Raw genomic sequence first — 12,105 nt, 5'->3', positions numbered from 1 at the left:
CTCTCTCTTTCTGACTCGCTCTGTCCATATCTCTCTCTCTCGCTCTGTCTCTTTCTGTCTTGCTCTGTCCAACTCTCTCTCTCGCTCTCTCTTTCTGTCTTGCTCTGTCCAACTCTCTCTGTCTTGCTCTGTCCAACTCTCTCTCTCGCTCTGTCTCTTTCTGTCTTGCTCTGTCCAACTCTCTCTCTCGCTCTGTCTCTTTCTGTCTTGCTCTGTCCAACTCTCTCTCGCTCTGTCTCTTTCTGTCTTGCTCTGTCCAACTCTCTCTCTCGCTCTGTCTCTTTCTGTCTTGCTCTGTCCAACTCTCTCTCTCTCGCTCTGTCTCTTTCTGTCTTGCTCTGTCCAACTCTCTCTCTCGCTCTCTCTTTCTGTCTTGCTCTGTCCTTGCTCTCTCCTGCTCTGTCTCTCTCTCTCGCTCTGTCTCTTTCTGTCTTGCTCTGTCCAACTCTCTCTCGCTCTGTCTCTTTCTGTCTTGCTCTGTCCAACTCTCTCTCGTTCTGTCTCTTTCTGTCTTGCTCTGTCCAACTCTCTCTCTCGCTCTGTCTCTTTCTGTCTTGCTCTGTCCAACTCTCTCTCTCGCGCTCTGTCTCTTTCTGTCTTGCTCTGTCCAACTCTCTCTCTCTCGCTCTGTCTCTTTCTGTCTTGCTCTGTCCAACTCTCTCTCTCTCGCTCTCTCTTTCTGTCTTGCTCTGTCCAACTCTCTCTCTCACGCTCTGTCTCTTTCTGTCTTGCTCTGTCCAACTCTCTCTCTCGCTCTCGTTCTGTCCAACTCTCTCTCTCGCTCTGTCCAACTCTCTCTCTCGCTCTGTCTCTTTCTGTCTTGCTCTGTCCAACTCTCTCTCTCTCTCGCTCTGTCTCTTTCTGTCTTGCTCTGTCCAACTCTCTCTCTCTCGCTCTGTCTCTTTCTGTCTTGCTCTGTCCAACTCTCTCTCTCTCGCTCTGTCTCTTTCTGTCTTGCTCTGTCCAACTCTCTCTCTCACGCTCTGTCTCTTTCTGTCTTGCTCTGTCCAACTCTCTCGCTCTCGTTCTGTCCAACTCTCTCTCTGTCCAACTCTCTCTCTTTCTGTCTTGCTCTGTCCAACTCTCTCTCTCTCTCGCTCTGTCTCTTTCTGTCTTGCTCTGTCCAACTCTCTCTCTCGCTCTGTCCAACTCTCTCTCTCGCTCTGTCTCTTTCTGTCTTGCTCTGTCCAACTCTCTTTCGTTCTTTTCTCTGTCTCGTTCTGTCCAACTCTCTCTCTCGCTCTGTCTCTTTCTGTCTTGCTCTGTCCAACTCTCTCTCTTGCTCTGTCTCTTTCTGTCTTGCTCTGTCCAACTCTCTCTCGCTCTGTCTTTCTGTCTTGCTCTGTCTTTCTTCTCTTGCTCTGTCCAACTCTCTGTCTCTCTCTGTCCAACTCTCTCTCTCGCTCTGTCCAACTCTCTCTCTGTCTTTTTCTGTCTTGCTCTGTCCAACTCTCTCTCACGCTCTGTCTCTTTCTGTCTTGCTCTGTCCAACTCTCTCTCTTGCTCTGTCTCTTTCTGTCTTACTCTGTCCAACTCTCTCTCTCGCGCTCTGTCTTTCTGTCTTGCTCTGTCCAACTCTCTCTTCCTGTCTTGCTCTGTCCAACTCTCTGTCTCTCTCGCGCTCTGTCTCTTTCTGTCTTGCTCTGTCCAACTCTCTCTCTCGCTCTGTCCAACTCTCTCTCTTGCTCTGTCTCTTTCTGTCTTGCTCTGTCCAACTCTCTCTCTCGCTCTGTCTCTTTCTGTCTTGCTCTGTCCAACTCTCTCTCTCGCTCTGTCCTCGCTCTCTCTTGCTCTGTCTCTTTCTGTCTTGCTCTGTCCATCTCTCTCTCTCTCGCTCTCTTTCTGTCTTGCTCTGTCCAACTCTCTCTCTCGCTCTGTCTCTTTCTGTCTTGCTCTGTCCAACTCTCTGTCTCTCTCGCTCTGTCCAACTCTCTGTCTCTCTCGCTCTGTCCATCTCTCTCTCTCTCTCTCTCTCTTTCTGTCTTCTCTCTCCTCTCTCTCTCTCTCTCTCTCTCTCTTTCTGTCTTTCTCTGTCCAACTCTCTCTCTCTCTCTCTCTTTCTGTCTTGCTCTGTCCAACTCTCTCTCTCTCGCTCTCTCTTTCTGTCTTGCTCTGTCCAACTCTCTCTCGCTCTCGTTCTGTCTTGCTCTGTCCAACTCTCTCTCTCTCGCTCTCTCTTTCTGTCTTGCTCTGTCAAACTCTCTCTCGCATCGTCTCTGTCCTCTCTCTCTCTCTCTCTCTCTTTCTGTCTTGCTCTGTCAAACTCTCTGTCTCTCTTTCTGTTTTCTGTCTTGCTCTGTCTCTCTCTCTCACGCTCTGTCTCTTTCTGTCTTGCTCTGTCCAACTCTCTCTCACGCTCTGTCTCTTTCTGTCTTGCTCTGTCCAACTCTCTCTCTTGCTCTGTCTCTTTCTGTCTTTCTCGCGCTCTGTCTCTTTCTGTCTTGCTCTGTCCAACTATCTCTCTCGCTCTGTCCAACTCTCTCTCTTGCTCTGTCTCTTTCTGTCTTGCTCTGTCCAACTCTCTCTCTCGCTCTCTTTCTGTCTTGCTCTGTCCAACTCTCTCTCTCGCTCTGTCCAACTCTCTCTCTTGCTCTGTCTCTTTCTGTCTTGCTCTGTCCAACTCTCTCTCTCTCGCTCTCTTTCTGTCTTGCTCTGTCCAACTCTCTCTCTCGCTCTGTCTCTTTCTGTCTTGCTCTGTCCAACTCTCTGTCTCTCTCGCTCTGTCCAACTCTCTGTCTCTCTCGCTGTCTGTCCATCTCTCTCTCTCTCTCTCTCTCTCTCTCTCTCTCTCTCTCTCTCTTTCTGTCTTGCTCTGTCCAACTCTCTCTCTCTCGCTCTCTCTTTCTGTCTTGCTCTGTCCAACTCTCTCTCTCTCGCTCTCTCTTTCTGTCTCGCTCTGTCCAACTCTCTCTCGCTCTCGTTCTGTCCAACTCTCTCTCTCGCTCTCTCTTTCTGTCTTGCTCTGTCAAACTCTCTGTCTCTTTCTGTCTTGCTCTGTCCAACTCTCTGTCTCTCTCGCTCTGTCCATCTCTCTCTCTCTCTCTCTCTCTCTCTCTCTCTCTCTCTCTCTCTCTCTCTCTCTCTCTCTCTTTCTGTCTTGCTCTGTCCAACTCTCTCTCTCTCGCTCTCTCTTTCTGTCTTGCTCTGTCCAACTCTCTCTCTCGCGCTCTGTCTCTTTCTGTCTTGCTCTGTCCAACTCTCTCTCTCGCGCTCTGTCTCTTTCTGTCTTGCTCTGTCCAACTCTCTCTCTCTGCTGGCCCAGGGGACTCTGGGAGGGAAGGAACCCAAGTCTGTACAATTCAAATCCAGGTCATTCATAAAGAAATGGAACTTTCCAGATCTCCGAGCCCAGACTCTCTGGAAAGTTTCACTTCTTTCTGAATGGATCTGAACTGAACAGACCTGGATTCAAATATGAATTGAAGTCATTTCAAACCCTTTAGTGGTGCTTGATTGAGCAATGGAAATAATCATCTGAAAAGTGCAAACCCTCACCTGTCACTCTAAAGCAAACAGTAATAGGATTTGTGTAGATGAAGGGGTTGAGACGGGTTGAGACATGGATTGTGTATCTGTACCATTCAGAGGGTAAATGGGCAAGACCAAATATTTCAGTTCCTTTCCACAGGGTATGGTAGTAGGTGCCAGGCGCAACGGTTTGGGTCGAGAAATACAATGCTGCTGGGTTTTTCACACAAAACAGTTTCCCGTGTCTTAAGCAAGCTCCACCACCCAAAGGACATCCAGCCAACTTGGAGTCAACATGGGGACAGTATCCCTGTGGAACGCTTTCGACTCAAGCATCCATGTCCCAATGAGTTGAGGCTGTTCTGAGGGCCAACGGGATGAAACTCAATATTACCTGTTTTGTTTTGAATTGTGTTACTGGTGACAAGCATTAGCATCACACTTGTGTGACTGTAAAGCCTACGAGTATTGGGTGTGTTTATATGGCTCTCTCTCTCTCTCATTGGTGACTGGAGCTGTCAGTCAAAGTGATGCAGGGGGAATCTGAAAGAACACTGTGATGGAAAACATCTGACGTGGTTCTGCTCGACCCTGGCTGGCTCCTCTGGCGCTGCGGCACGCCTGATTTCTGATGACTGAAGTGCGATTAAAGTGTGGGACTGAGGGCGTCTGCCTGCCCCAGCAGAGTGGGGGATTAAAGTGTCTGTAGTAGAGGTCGACCGATTTATGATTTTAACGCCGATACCGATTATTGGAGGACCAAAAAAGCGGATACCGATTAATCGGCCAATTTAAATAAAATAAAAAGTAACTTATTTGTAATAATGACAATTACAACAATACTGAATGAACACTTATTTTAACTTGATATAATACATCAATAAAATCAATTTAGCCTCAAATAAATAATGAAACATGTTCAATATGGTTTAAATAATGCAAAAACAAAGTGTTGGAGAAGAAAGTAAAAGTGCAATATGTGCTATGTAAGAAAGCTAACGTTTCAGTTCCTTGCTCAGAACATGAGAACATATGAAAGCTGGTGGTTCCTTTTAACATGAGTCTTCAATATTCCCAGGTAAGAAGTTTTAGGTTGTAGTTATTATAGGAATTATAGAACTATTTCCCTCTGTACCATTTGTATTTAATTAACCGTTGACTATTGGATGTTCTTATAGGCACTTTAGTATTGCCAGTGTAACAGTATAGCTTCCGTCCCTCTCCTCGCTCCTCCCTGGGCTCGAACCAGGAACACAACAGCCACCATCGAAGCAGCATTACCCATGCAGAGCAACGGGAACAACTACTCAAAGGCTCAGAGGGAGTGACGGTTGAAACGCTATTAGCGCGCGCTAACTAACTAGCCATTTCACTTCGGTTACACCAGCCTCATCTTGGGAGTTGATGGGCTTGATGTCATAAACAGCGCAATGCTTGACGCACAACGAAGAGCTGCTGGCAAAACGCACAAAAGTCCTGTTTGAATGAATGTTTACGCGCCTGCTTCTGCCTACCACCGCTCAGTCAAATACTTAGATACTGTATGCTCAGTAAGATTATATGCAACGCAGGACACACTAGATAATATCTAGTAAAATCATCAACCATGTGTAGTTAACTAGTGATTATGATTGATTGTTTTTCATAAGATAAGTTTAATGCTAGCTAGCAACTTACCTTGGCTTACTTGTGGAGTGCAACGAGAGCGATGCAGGTCGTTATTGCGTTGGACTGTATAAGGTTGCAAGATTGGATCCCCCGAGCCCGTGGTCACACTGCAGAGAGAGCCCGTGGTCACACTGCAGTCACACTGAGAGCCTGTGGTCACACTGCAGAGAGAGCCTGTGGTCACACTGTCACACTGCAGAGAGCCTGTGGTCACACACAGTACCACTGCAGAGAGAGCCTGTGGTCACACTGCAGAGAGAGCCTGTGGTCACACTGCAGAGAGAGCCTGTGGTCACACTGCAGAGAGAGCCTGTGGTCACACTGCAGAGAGAGCCTGTGGTCACACTGCAGAGAGAGTCACAGTACCACTGCAGAGCCTGTGGTCACACACAGTAACACTGCAGAGAGAGTCTGTGGTCACACACAGTACCACTGCAGAGAGAGTCTGTGGTCACACACAGTAACACTGCAGAGAGAGTCTGTGGTCACACAGACTCAAATCAAATCAAATTTATTTATATAGCCCTGGTCGTACATCAGCCTGTGGTAACACTCAAAGCCTGTGCTGTACCAGAAACCCAGCCTAAAACCCCAAACAGCAAACAATGCAGGTGTAAACACTGCACGGTGGTACCACTAGGTCACAAAACCCTGCAGAAAGGCCAAAACCTAGGAAGAAACCTAGAGAGGAACCAGAGGGCTGTGGTTACACACAGTACCACTGGGGTGGCCAGTCCTCTTCTGGCTGTGTTACACAAAGTAACACTGCAGAGAGATTATAACAGAACATGACCAAGATGTTCAAATGTTCATAAATGACCAGCATGGTCAAATGCAAAATAATAAGGCAGAACAGTTGAAACTGGAGCAGCAGCAGCCAGACAGTCAGGTGGACTGGGGACAGCAAGGAGCCATCATGTCAGGTACAGTCCTGGGGCACGGTCCTAGGGCTCAGGTCCTCCAGTAACAGGCAGCAGAGAGAAAGCCAAAAGATGATCAGAATTAGAGAGAGCATATGTGGGTGGCCAGTCCTCTTCTGGCTGTGCCTGTAGAGATTATAACAGAACATGACCAAGATGTTCAAATGTTCATAAATGACCAGCATGGTTGAATAATAGTAAGGCAGAACAGTTGAAACTGGAGCAGGAGCATGGCCTTGGTGGACTGGGGACAGCAAGGAGTCCTCATGTCAGGTAGTCCTGGGACATGGTCACACACAGTACCACTGCAGAGAGAGTCTGTGGTCACACACAGTACCACTGCAGAGAGAGTCTGTGGTCACACACAGTACCACTGCAGAGAGAGTCTGTGGTCACACACAGTACCACTGCAGAGAGTCTGTGGTCACACACAGTACCACTGCAGAGAGAGTCTGTGGTCACACACAGTACCACTGCACTGCACTGAGAGAGTCTGTGGTCACACTGCAGAGAGAGCCTGTGGTCACAGTACACTGTCACACTGCAGAGAGTCTGTGGTCACACACAGTAACACTGCAGAGAGAGTCTGTGGTCACACACAGTACCACTGCAGAGAGAGTCTGTGGTCACACACAGTACCACTGCAGAGAGAGTCTGTGGTCACACACAGTACCACTGCAGAGAGAGTCTGTGGTCACACACAGTACCACTGCAGAGAGAGTCTGTGGTCACACACAGTACCACTGCAGAGAGAGTCTGTGGTCACACACAGTACCACTGCAGAGAGAGTCTGTGGTCACACACAGTACCACTGCAGAGAGAGTCTGTGGTCACACACAGTACCACTGCAGAGAGAGTCTGTGGTCACACACAGTACCACTGCAGAGAGAGTCTGTGGTCACACACAGTACCACTGCAGTACATCAGCTGAGTCTGTGGTCACTAAAACACAGTAACACTGCAGAGAGAGCCTGTGGTCACACTGCAGAGAGAGCCTGAGTCACACTGCAGAGAGAGTCACAGAACATGACCAAGATGTTCAGAGTTCCTGTGGTCACACACAGTAACACTGCAGAGAGAGCCTGTGGTCACACTGCAGAGAGAGCCTGTGGTCACACTGCAGAGAGAGCCATAAATGACCAGCATGGTGGTCACACTGCAGAGAGAGCCTGTGGTCACACACAGTACCACTGCAGAGAGAGTACCACTGAGTCTGTGGTCACACACAGTACCACTGCAGAGAGAGCCTGTGGTCACACTGCAGAGAGAGTCTGTGGTCACACACAGTACCACTGCAGAGAGAGTCTGTGGTCACACACAGTACCACTGCAGAGAGATTCTGTTGTCACACACAGTACCACTGCAGAGAGAGTCTGTGGTCACACACAGTACCACTGCAGAGAGAGTCTGTGGTCACACACAGTACCACTGCAGAGAGAGTCTGTGGTCACACACAGTACCACTGCAGAGAGAGTCTGTGGTCACACACAGTAACACTGCAGAGAGAGCCTGTGGTCACACTGCAGAGAGAGCCTGTAGTCACACTGCAGCAGAGAGCCTGTGGTCACACACAGTCACACACAGTACACTGCAGTACACTGCAGAGAGAGAGCCTGTAGTCACACACAGTAACACTGCAGAGAGAGCCTGTGGTCAGCCTGTGGTCACACACAGTAACACTGCAGAGAGCCTGTGGTCACACTGCAGAGAGAGCCTGTGGTCACACTGCAGAGAGAGCCTGTGGTCACACTGCAGAGAGAGCCTGTGGTCACACTGCAGAGAGAGCCTGTGGTCACACACAGTACCACTGCACTGCAGAGAGAGTCTGTGGTCACACACAGTACCACTGCAGAGAGAGCCTGTGGTCACACTGCAGAGAGAGTCTGTGGTCACACACAGTACCACTGCAGAGAGAGTCTGTGGTCACACACAGTACCACTGCAGAGAGATTCTGTTGTCACACACAGTACCACTGCACAGTAACAGAGAGAGTCTGTGGTCACACACAGTACCACTGCAGAGAGAGTCTGTGGTCACACACAGTACCACTGCAGAGAGAGCCTGTAGGTCACACTGCAGAGATAGCCAGACAGTCACGTAGAGTAGACCAGAAGGCTAAACTAAAAAACCTAACCTCTATCAAATAAAAATACTTCTGTGCAAGGGTGATTATTTCCAGAGTGAATCCCTGTGTGTTTACACAAGTACCACTGCAGGGATTTCTGTGAATCACCAGGGTGTTTATTTCCAGAGTGTGATTACCAGAGTGAATCCCTGCAGGGTGAGTGAATCCCAGGGTGTTTATTTCACAGAGTGAATCAGAGAGGGTGATTATTTCAGAGTGAACAGTACCACTGTGATTATTTCAAGAGTGAATCCCAGGGTGTTTATTTACAGAGTGAATCCTGTGTCATTTACACAGTACCCCAGAGTGTTTGTTTACAGAGAAGCCAGGGTGTTTATTTAGAGTGAATCCCAGGGTGATTATTGAAAAGAGTGAATCCCAGGGTGATTATTTCAAACAGAGTGACTTCTGTGCATCCCAGGGTGATTATTTCCAGAGTGAATCCCAGGGTGTTTATTTACAGAGTGAATCCCAGGGTGATTATTTACAGAGTGAATCCCAGGGTGATTATTTACAGAGTGAATCCCAGGGTGTTTATTTACAGAGTGAATCCCAGGGTGTTTATTTACAGAGTGAATCCCAGGGTGTTTATTTACAGAGTGAATCCCAGGGTGTTTATTTACAGAGTGAATCCCAGGGTGTTTATTTACAGAGTGAATCCCAGGGTGTTTATTTACAGAGTGAATCCCAGGGTGATTATTTACAGAGTGAATCCCAGGGTGTTTATTTACAGAGTGAATCCCAGAGTGAATCCCAGGGTGATTATTTACAGAGTGAATCCCAGGGGATGATTGTTTATTTACAGAGTGAATCCCAGGGTGATTATTTACAGAGTGAATCCCGGGATGATTATTTACAGAGTGAATCCCAGGGTGTTTATTTACAGAGTGAATCCCAGGGTGATTATTTACAGAGTGAATCCCAGGGTGATTATTTACAGAGTGAATCCCAGGGTGATTATTTACAGATTGAATCCCAGGGTGATTATTTACAGATTGAATCCCAGGTGTACAGATTTATTTACAGAGTGAATCCCAGGGTGTTTATTTACAGAGTGAATCCCATGGTGTTTATTTACAGAGTGAATCCCAGGGTGTTTATTTACAGAGTGAATCCCAGGGTGTTTATTTACAGAGTGAATCCCAGGGTGTTTATTTACAGAGTGAATCCCAGGGTGATTATTTACAGAGTGAATCCCAGGGTGATTATTTACAGAGTGAATCCCAGGGTGATTATTTACAGAGTGAATCCCAGGGTGTTTATTTACAGAGTGAATCCCAGGGTGTTTATTTTCAGAGTCAATCCCAGGGTGATTATTTACAGAGTGAATCCCAGGGTGTTTATTTACAGAGTGAATCCCAGGGTGTTTATTTACAGAGTCAATCCCAGGGTGATTATTTACAGAGTGAATCCCAGGGTGATTATTTACAGAGTGAATCCCAGGGTGTTTATTTACAGAGTGAATCCAGAAGAAAAACAACAGTATTGCCATCCAAAGTAACCATTATGGGGCCAGCTAATAAACAACGCTGCCTCATCACCAGCTCCATACAATATGGTTCCCCCTTGACCTGAGAGAGAGGCTCCTTTTGTAGGGGAAGACCCTCAGAACATACCCAGCACTAATTCATTAAGCAATTCCCTTCGTCAAAGCCTACATTTTCCACTCAGCTAAACATACTGAATTATATACATTACAACACGTTCCTCATGATACAATATATACCAATATAACACATTGACACAATCCCAAACCTACTGACATGGAGTAAGAACAGAGTGTGCAATGTCTGTACTACGAGAAGTTAACTGTCGACCCACATTGTTAACGTAGCTGATAACGGAGCACGAATGTGTGTGTGTGTGTGTGTGTCAGTGTGCCAAATGCTGCCCGCAGCCAATGATGGACTTCTCCGTCACACTGCAGGTGTTTAAACTCACATTCTACACTCATTCACACCCGCAATGCCGACTCACCTTGCCTGCCGACTCACCTTGCCTGACGACTCACCTTGCCTGACGACTCACCTTGCCTGACGACTCACCTTGCCTGACGACTCGCCTTGAATTGAATTCCGGTGCTCCATCGATCGCTACATACATTTAGTCTGAAACGGCCATCCTACAGTATAAGTATTTTGTGTGACTTTAAAATGAGGACATTGTAAAAAATAAAAAAGTTTTATCAGCGATTGGATCATCTCTATCAAATCTAACCAATCAGAGTTGAATTTCATATAGGCCTGCTCTGGCCCAACCCATTGGTTTCTGGGACAAAAAGCAAATCCAGATTCATTGTGGAGAAGAAACGTCAGTTGGCCGGAGCAATGTAGATGGGTTGCCAGGCAACCAACCCACCACATACATATTCAAATATATTATATATTACAATTTTATCCACATATTACTCAGACGTACACACACACTATGCACACACCTTATCAACACTTTTACACACACACACACACACACACACCCTTCCTCGGCCTTCCTCCTCCTTACACTTGTAGTTCAGCATCTGTAACCAAGGCAACACCAGACAGACGGATCAGTCCTGCCTCACAACAACCATACTGTAGCACTGTTTAATGGATGAAGTTGTGGCTGTAGACTGCACACTCTGTTGGTGTACTGTGACTTGCTTTAGATACGTGTTTCCTAGTTCTCTCTCTGTCTGCAGGGTTTCCTGCCCCTGCCTAATGAAGCAGAGATCGCACACACCAAAACGCTCTTCCGACGCAGGAGGAACGACCGACGGTAAGCACACACACACACACACACACACACACACACACACACACACACACACACACACACACACACACACACACACACACACACACACACACACACACACACACACACACACACACACACACACACACTCCTCCAGGAGCGTTGTTGCAGCGCTGATGAAACCCTGTCAGCCCAGAACCCTTAACTCTTCTCTCCAGCCAAAGCAATGTAAAAACAGGAATTATCCTGGTTCCAGACTCTCTTACACACAGACAGAAAAGTCTTCTGGTCTGCGTGTGTGAGTCTAGATGTCTGTGTCTCAAAGGTTTTTAGTATTGCACTATATAGGGAATAGGGTGCAATTTTGGATTGAAATGCTGTCATCTCCAATCACACGTGACTGTTGACATGAGCCTCTGAGTTCTCTCTCTCTCACTGCAGCGTTCAACGTTCCTTCACTCAATTAAATGAGTTTAATCGCAGTTTAATCTGCTTAAAATGTCTCTGCATGACGTCACTGGAAAGTTCTCCCCTGTTGCTAAGAAACAACAGAGAAAGAAAATATTTGGGTGTCTGACTGTGAAAAGAGGAAAGTTGAGCCACAGAGAGAGAGATTTTACTGACTCTTTCTTCTCTTCTTTTTCTATCCTTTCTTCCCTTTTTTAAGCTGCGTTAGGTAATTGATTTCAAACAGTGATTGTGTGTTGTTGTTGTTGTGGGTTAAATAGCTGTGGTTAGATTGTAATGTTGCCCGTGGTTTGTCTTGTACTACTGCATGGTCGTATGAGGTAGTTGTTGCTGAACATGATGGATACGATTGACTTTTTAAAGATTGACTGATGATACTACTGCAGTTCTATGGCTCTGGGCTGTACGGCATACCGTATGTGCCTTCTCCAAATACCCTCGGTATTATTTTCCAATTCCATTTAGAATAAAAGTGAATATTAGTACTATTTTGACAAATACTTGCGGTCAACCTGTGAACTAGGTAGTTTATAAAGTAGGTATCTTTCATCATTTCATCTGTTAGGTTATTTTTAATAATGAAACTTGACAGTACCAGTTTCCCAAAATAACTTAATGCCACGTGTGTTTTTAAAATATTTTTATTTTTTTTATATATATATATAGTTTTTTATACAAAGAACCACAATTAGTCAAACGTGAGGCGCGTCACTCCTGCAG

At 46.6% G+C, this 12,105-nt stretch overlaps 1 protein-coding gene across 1 annotated transcript in view; it reads left to right on the top strand.

The window, feature by feature from the left end:
- LOC123999858 (CBP80/20-dependent translation initiation factor-like) overlaps nt 1-12,105 on the top strand; it is a 139,988-nt gene that overhangs the window by 87,910 nt on the left and 39,973 nt on the right. Inside the window, exon 9 of the mRNA XM_046305866.1 lies at nt 10,862-10,938. Coding sequence (XP_046161822.1) covers nt 10,862-10,938 — 77 coding nt within the window. The remainder of the gene's footprint in view (nt 1-10,861; nt 10,939-12,105) is intronic.

This window comes from Oncorhynchus gorbuscha, linkage group LG16 (assembly GCF_021184085.1).
Source record: "Oncorhynchus gorbuscha isolate QuinsamMale2020 ecotype Even-year linkage group LG16, OgorEven_v1.0, whole genome shotgun sequence".
Classification (NCBI taxonomy): domain Eukaryota; kingdom Metazoa; phylum Chordata; class Actinopteri; order Salmoniformes; family Salmonidae; genus Oncorhynchus; species Oncorhynchus gorbuscha.
The sequence above is the reverse complement of the archived record's forward strand: the minus strand, read 5'-3'. Positions and strand labels throughout refer to the sequence as shown.